The sequence below is a fragment of the Nematolebias whitei genome, chromosome 8 (genome assembly GCF_014905685.2).
Source record: "Nematolebias whitei isolate Nwh7 chromosome 8, NemWhi1, whole genome shotgun sequence".
NCBI classification, from domain to species: domain Eukaryota; kingdom Metazoa; phylum Chordata; class Actinopteri; order Cyprinodontiformes; family Rivulidae; genus Nematolebias; species Nematolebias whitei.
In genome coordinates this window covers 2,876,293-2,884,235 of record NC_056505.1, presented here as the reverse complement: position 1 = coordinate 2,884,235, position 7,943 = coordinate 2,876,293, and the positions used below count along the sequence as shown (strand labels likewise).

General features: G+C 41.1%; 2 protein-coding genes across 2 annotated transcripts in view; one reads left to right on the top strand and one right to left on the bottom strand.

The window, feature by feature from the left end:
• Positions 1 to 4,291, bottom strand: part of nudt18 (nudix (nucleoside diphosphate linked moiety X)-type motif 18) — a 7,264-nt gene extending 2,973 nt beyond the window's left edge. The window contains exons 1-6 of the mRNA XM_037680130.1: positions 4,219 to 4,291; positions 3,820 to 3,882; positions 3,448 to 3,620; positions 3,080 to 3,190; positions 875 to 977; positions 673 to 796 (exon numbers count right to left, since the gene is read on the bottom strand). Of these exons, the coding sequence (XP_037536058.1) occupies positions 673 to 796; positions 875 to 977; positions 3,080 to 3,190; positions 3,448 to 3,618 (509 nt within the window). The 5' untranslated portion in view covers positions 3,619 to 3,620; positions 3,820 to 3,882; positions 4,219 to 4,291. The remainder of the gene's footprint in view (positions 1 to 672; positions 797 to 874; positions 978 to 3,079; positions 3,191 to 3,447; positions 3,621 to 3,819; positions 3,883 to 4,218) is intronic.
• A 2,039-nt stretch (positions 4,292 to 6,330) lies between these two features.
• On the top strand, positions 6,331 to 6,853 carry sdhaf1 (succinate dehydrogenase complex assembly factor 1). The gene has a single exon (XM_037680129.1). The coding sequence runs from the start codon at positions 6,428 to 6,430 to the stop codon at positions 6,674 to 6,676; it is 249 nt and encodes an 82-aa protein (XP_037536057.1). The 5' UTR covers positions 6,331 to 6,427; the 3' UTR covers positions 6,677 to 6,853.
• The last annotated feature ends 1,090 nt before the right edge of the window (positions 6,854 to 7,943 follow it).

Genomic DNA, 7,943 nt, shown 5'->3' with positions numbered 1-7,943 from the left:
TCCTGGATGAAAACACACGGACGACCCCTGGATGAAAACACACGGACTACTCCTGAATGAAAACACACGGACGACTTCAGATCTGCTGTAGGACAGACGCTACAAGAGATCCTTCCTGCATCAGCATCTTGAACAACTCTTTAATGAAACCAGGATGATGAGTTACATCAACATTTATTAAAGTATTTTTGAATTGAATTGATCAGCTGTTCTTGTGCGGAGCAGAGAAGTGGGCGTGACCAAAAGTGCTTGCAGGTGGCAAAGAGCAGAGGAGGCAGGAGCTGAAATCATGATATTCTGTCTCTTTTAGAGCGTTTAGAGTTTAGAAACATTGTTTAGAATATTGCATGAGTGTGGGAAGGGTTTAAAACACCTTTATTTATATATAAAAATACTAAAATAAACTACTACTGACAAATTGTACTGGTATTCCTGCATTGCAGTTTTTCACTTATCGCGGGTCTTCAGGGTACGTTTCCCCCGTGATAAACGAGGGACTACTGTATTATCAAATTAAAAATGTTGAGCAGGATTGATGTCGTTTCCATCGTTGTGTTTAAAAAGTCAAACAGCTTCTATTTGATTGATCTGACTTTCAGCAGCTCTAAGGTTGTACACCCACACACACATCCAGACATTTACAGCTTCGCATACACAAGTTCATCGTCCTACTTGAGTCCGCATTCGATGAGACGAAGGATGTCCCGTCCTCTGAGGAGGAGGGAGGACTCTCTGTCCCACCAGGAGGCCTGAAGAGACTCCTGATCTGCTGCTGATAGAGTCTTTAAACTTCCTCCTGAAAGACAGGAAACCACTGAAGCCCATCGCCTGAAACACATCTTCACCCCAACAAAACATCTCTGTGACCTCTGACCTGAGACCCTGGCTAGGAAGATGAAGCGGATCCACTGTGGTCCCTGCTCCTGGATCAGCAGCAATGTGATTGGCTCACAGTCAAACCCCGCCTCCTCCTTCACCTGTGGACCAACAGCACTTCACCTCAGGCTACCAGGTTTGCATCATGGAGCAGAATCAGTTTCTGACCCGTAACATCGGCTCTGACTCATGCAGAACGTTCACGTCTGAGGAGAGTATCGCCATGACAACGTGGAAACAAAACCTGCTGCAGATCAAAAGCTTCACCTGAGCAGAAAGAAACACTGAGAACTGAAGCCAGGTTCAACAATCTGCAGGTGTGACTGAAGATTTAAATTTTGCTCACAAGTCCTGAGAATGTGACAAACACCGACCCAAATGATGAGGCACCAAACACAAGAACTTTATGGACAAAGCCTGAAAATGTTCTGGACTTATTTTGTAAAGATGCTGCAAATGTTCTGGACACGCTCTGGAGAACGGCGGTTCTTGTGTTTCAGTAAGGATGGATTATTTGTTCACATTAACGTGAACGTCTGCAGCCATTTGTTGTGTTCCAACACAACCCCCTCACAGAACAACAACACTACAACAACGTTACAACAACATTACCACAACGCCACAACGACACAACGACGTTACAACAACGTTACAACAACGTTACCACAACGTTGCAACAACGCCACAACAACGCCACGACAACGTTACGACAACGTTACGACAACGTTACGACAACGCTACGACAACGCTACAACAACGTTACAACAATGCTGCCACAACGTTACAACAACGTTGCCACAACGTTACCACAATGCTACAACAACGCTACAACAACGTTACAACAACGTTACCACAACATTACAACAACGTTGCCACAACGTTACCACAATGCTACAACAACGCTACAACAACGTTACAACAACGTTACCACAACGTTACAACAACGTTACAACAATGCTACAAAAACGCTACAACAACGCTACAACAACGTTACAACAACATTACAACAACGCCACAACGACGTTACAACAACGTTACAACAACATTACCACAACGTTGCAACAACGCCACGACAACGTTACGACAACGTTACGACAACGCTACGACAACGCTACAACAACGTTACAACAACGTTACAACAATGCTGCCACAACGTTACAACAACATTGCCACAACGTTACCACAATGCTACAACAACGTTACAACAACGTTACCACAACATTACAACAACGTTACCACAATGCTACAACAACGCTACAACAATGCTACAACAACGTTACAATGTTACAACAACGTTACACAACAACGCTACAACAACGTTACAACAATGTTACAACAACGCTACAACAACGTAACAACAACGTTACAACAACGTTACAACAACGTTACAACAACGCTACAACAACGTTACAGCAATGTTACCACAACGTTACAACAACGTTACAACAACGTAACAACAACGCTACAACAACGTTGCAACAACGCTACAACAACGTTGCAACAACGTTGCAACAACATTGCAACAACGTTACCACAACGTTGCAACAACGTTACCACAACGTTGCAACAACGTTACCACAACGTTGCCACAACGTTACCACAACATTACAACGTTGCCACAATGTTACCACAACGCTACAACAACGCTACAACAAGGCTACAACAACGCTACAACAACGTTACAACAACGCTACAACAACGCTACAACAACGTTACAACAACATTACAACAACGTTAGAACAACATTACAACAATGCTACAACAACGTTACAACAACGCTGCTACAACAACGTTACAACAACATTACAACAACGTTAGAACAATGTTACAACAACGTTACAACAACATTACAACAACACTACAACAACGTTACAACAACGTTACAACAACGTTACAACAACGTTACAACAACGTTACAACAACGTTACAACAACGCTACAACAACGCTACAACAACGCTACAACAACGCTACAACAACATTACAACAACGCTACAACAACGTTACAACAACGCTACAACAACGCTACAACAACGTTAAAACAACGCTACAACAACGTTACTGAAAGACAAACTGGTAAAAAACGACACACGATTATTAAAACGCACAAAAGAGTTAAAGTCCGTTTTCTCACAAGTGCATCCTCTTCACACTCAGAAAGATGAAGTGTCTGAAAAGAACAGTGGAGGTGTGTTTGTGTCTCACCTCCCTCCTCAGCGCCTCCTCCAGACTCTCCCCCACCTCCACCCTCCCTGCAGGGAGGTACCACTGCTTATAACAGTCCTGCTTCGCCTCCTGCACCATCAGCACCTCCTCCTGAAGCAAACAGATGTGTAACAGGCTTTCCACAGCTGTGTAGTTTAAAACAGGAACTTGCACAAACAGAGATTTTCTGAATTTAGCACTTTTAAAAAAAAAGACAAATAACAGACAAAAATAAATAAATCACAAACAGAAAAAACTGAAAGTGACAAATGGACACAGAAAACAATTTTTGATAAAGAACCATTTAAACCAACATTCAGCAACAAACGCCTCAACCAGACGATCCGAGCTGCTTGGTGTCAGCTCACCTTGTCGTTAAAGATGACGCCGCAGACGATGTAGGTGACGTTCTTCCTCAGAGTCGCCGGCTTGCTCAGCTCCAGGCCAACATCACAGACGCCGACCTCTGACCCCTGGCCACTCAGCAGCCTCTCCACCTGCTCCTCCACCTGCCGCTGCTCCTCTGCCGTCACCTTCATACCTACAGGAGAACAAACTCACCTTAGTGAACATTTGTTCAGGTGGTCAGAAACTGTCAAAACTAGTGTTTTAATAATCTAACTTTAAATTACGTAATTATAAACATGATAAATGTTGGGATTTACCAATGGTTCATTTTCTGATAACAATTCAAGCAGAGTTGAGTTTGTTAAAAGTGTTTTAAACAAGTCTGATGAAACCTGAAACTCCTCTTTCAACTTCTACATGTCGAGGGCCTTGTTCTGCATCCTGTCCAGCTTAATCTGCCTTAAAGAAAATATTAGTTTTAAACAATAACTTTAAATAGAAAGCGTTTATTCAATAACTTATTTAGTTAACTCTGAATCATGTCATAACTAAATGTAAATCATCATTAATGTGTTGGTGCAATTCGCTGGTTGTTGTAGGAATGAAACAAAAGTTTATTTGTCAGTTTTTATTAAAAACATCCTCCGTTACTTCTCAGCTAGCTAACATGAAGCTAACATGAAGCTAACATTAGCCAAATAAAATCCGAAAATGTTTCCAGTTCTTAAAAAGATTTTGACCTAAACCATTTATCTTTATCTAGAAAAGTTCACTCAACGTAAACTACAAACCTGTTGGTGTTTAACGCCGGGGCTTGTTCAGTCCGTTTTCTGTTTTGATATTTGACACCGGAAAACCCAAACCGGAAGTGAACGGATATCCGTATCCGATGTTTTTTTTTTTAATTATTATCATTATTCGTTTGAAAATCTATTATTATGTCAATAATATTTATAAATAAGTCAAATTATTTGTTCATTTTTATACACTGTGGAATTAAAACTCTAAATTATAAATTTATCATGTTACGTTTCACCGGAAGTCACGTGTTTTGTAGTTTTTAATGTCCGCGCCGTCGCTGTTAAGGTCATGGTGCAGCGTGAAGAGCTCGTTTAACATTTATCTTTGTTGTTTAAGAGTCGTGTTGTTGTTGTTGTTAAAGTGACACAAATGAAAGATTTAACTGGATGTAGCCGTTTTGAACCAGGACTCGTTGTTTTAAGTGAGGTGAGTTTCTGAGGTTGTTTTGTTTTCGTTATTTAGTTTTACAGTAATTCAGAGATTAATGTTGCAACGTTCCAGGACTGTCAATCATTTCTTTAATCTCTGTTTGTCAGATTATCTTGTAATATTAATGCAATCTTATCTTGAGTGACGCTCCTACGCAGACCTCCACTAAACTTTAGACGTCGACTGGATGTGCAGATCACGTTTGTATTGAGTCTGGACCAGTTCTGGACCAGTTCTGGACGTGTCCAGGACCTGCACACAAGGTCCACCCTGGACGTCCAACCATGACCTCACCTGTACGTCGATATAAAGTCGAATGTTTCGTTTAGATATCCAAGACAGGTGCAGGGGTGCCTTAGTGAACCATAATTTTTATAACCATAAAATTTACAATCATAATTTATAATCATAAAGAGTAACCGTGCACAGTTACTCTTTATGATTATAAATGTGCACGGCTTCATTCATAAACCAACTGTTGCTATTTTCTCTCGAAGCTCTTTCTGTTAATGCAGTAAAGAGGATAAAGGAAAAAAGTTAAGGAGTGATTTATTTTAACTTAGTCCATCTGTTTCTAGAGACATTTAAGGAGTGATGATTTAATTGTAAACCTGGTATCTGTAGCGTGTTCTCCTGTTGCACAGTAGATCGTCAAATATATTGTTTCTTTAACTTTGTTTGTTGCTCAGAAAAACCCGAAGGTCCTGGGATCGAACCCCAGTCGTTCCAACATCCATCTGAGGTGAATGTGTTAAACACTGCTTGGGAAAATACAATGAAGACAACACGAAGCACTTCCTAATTATTTTATTATCTCAAGTGAATAAAATAAGTTGAATTTTGATACGTCTATATTGACCGTCCAGTGGACGTCGGAAAAAGGCGTCGTCTCGTAACAGTCTGCACCTGGGAGGGACCCAAATTAGACGTCATTTAAACGTCTCCTTGCTCAGTGGCTCAAACTGAATGATCTTTGTGACCTTTCACAGATTAAGTAAAGATTTTTTAACTAATTCTCTCTTTGAGAGCCAAAACAAACGATGTGAATGAAAGTGCAGCCAAAGTCTGAAGAAGTTATTTTAAAGATCTTCAGAAGGAAACACTTTAAAGAATTACAATAAAGTTTTGCTGCTTGAGAGTAAAATCTAAAGAAATCTAAAGAAATGAGGACCGAGTTTCAATAAGTCGAGCTTTATTTCTACAGGTGAGTCTCAATGAGCCTCGAGGACTCAGTTAACGAGAGACGTGATTTTAACAAAGAACACAGATGAGGAACAGACAACAGTAGACAATCATATAAAAAAAAAAGAAAAGTAAATAGAATAAAAGATAAAAAACAACAACAGCTACAATTTAACGCAAAGTAAAAATCTAAAAACAGGAACTCTGTTGGTTTTTGCCATGAGCAGATGTTTGAAGCCACTTAGAGAGGTCGAGGTCAGTCAGGCCTCCCTCGTCATGTCTTTAAATCTTCTACGTTTTGTCATTTGAACTCTTTGTTTTTTTACTTGCAGGTCAACGGTGCATCCTGAAAGTTCAGAAACAACTGCTGCAGAAAATAAAGTGGTGTGTTCAGGTTCCTCTGTTCTTCAGTGTTGCATTCAGAGTCAGTCTGCAGCCACAGCAGCAACAGACCGGTGGTGGATAAAGAAGATCTGGGGGTGGATGGGAGCTTGTAGCTGCAGCTGGAATCTGATGTTACGTCTCCACGAAGAGCTGATCTCTGATCCGATTCTTCTCCGTTCAGGGTGCTGAGGTCGGCTGCCGGTCATGTCGCGGCACAGCAAGCTGCAGAAACAGGTCCTGGCTCTGTACCGGCAGTTCCTGCGAGCTGGTAAGGACAAACCGGGCTTTATCCCCCGAATCCGTGACGAGTTCAGGGGGAACTCTCGCATCAAGAAGACGGACGTGATGCACATCGAGTATCTTTACAGGCGAGGCCAGAGGCAGCTGGAGCAGCTGAAGGACGTCAACACCAAACAGCTGGGCTCCTTCTCTAAAACTAAAGACCCCAGCTGAGACCACTAGACCCCACAGATACCTCACAGACCCAACATGTCACCAGTCTGCTGCTGCTCATGGTGAAACTGGTGTGAAGGAAACATGCTGTTGTGAACGTTATCACAATGATAATAAATTGTAATAAACATTAAAACTCTCAAAAACAATAACTAGAAAAGTCTGTCTTACATGCAAAACAAATAAAAACATATAACCTTCCGTCCATGACAATTAGAACGAGTTCTCTCAGCTCTGTACTTTTCAAGTATTAGGACACCTTAGGGTCGGACAGCATGTTGGTGGCAATGACTTCTTACCCTGGTTTTGTTTTCAGTTCAACCTTTATTTCTACAGGTTCGTCTCATTGAGCCTCATTTAAAGAGAGACCTGTTTGAACAGAACACAGATGAGGTACAGACGACAGTAGACAATCGTAAAAACACATAAAATGAAAATAAATAGAAGAAATTATATAAAAAATAGAAACAAATACAGCTACATTGTAAAGCGATGTAAAAAACTAAAAACAGGAACTTGTCTGCGTTGGTTTTTGCCATGAACTTGGCAGATGTTTGAAGTCCCTTAGACGACTTGATGTGATGCCAGTTCAAAAATACTGGGATTAAATGCAATCAAAGGAAAAATGACAACTAAACAGTCTTAATAAGAACAATAATCTTAATAACAAAAGTCTTAATAATACTTTTTAAATTTTTACTTAATACCTTTTTCAGTTCAGTTTATTTATAAAGTGCCAAGTCACTACAGAAGTCATCTCAGTTTTTTCTATTTGTATTAATAATGGTAAAAATGCCTAAAATGACACATTTTAAATGCAAGTTGATATATGGAGATAATTTAAAAGCCTTCATGGACTTCACCTTTTTGCAGAGGGCCGCATGCATCGTTCAGGGGGCCACTCGCCCAGCACACGCACGTTTTGCCCCGCTCCCCTTGGGCAGAGGGTTGCGGAGCGTTGGGTGTGGAGCCGCTGGGCTGGGGAGCAGCTTCTGCCCTGAAGCTGCTGGACTCGTGGATCCCTGGACAGGATAGTCACTGTGGCACCACTTTGATTGGTGAAATATGACTTGTCTGTGCTGCTGATCTTGTGCTGCTGATTATCTTGTGCTGCTATGTTCACTCATGCCCGTCTGCTTGCCGCAGACTCATGTCCAGGCTGCTGTTGTTACGCCGTGTTGTTTTACATTGTTAGTGTTTAGCGTATATCTTATCTTTTAGTGTACCGTTTGGCGTGTGTCTTGCTGTAGATCTTAGATCCTTGTTT

Excerpts from the sequence above, each read along its gene's own strand:
- sdhaf1 (XM_037680129.1), top strand. The coding sequence starts at position 6,428 with ATGTCGCGGCACAGCAAGCTGCAGAAACAGGTCCTGGCTCTGTACCGG.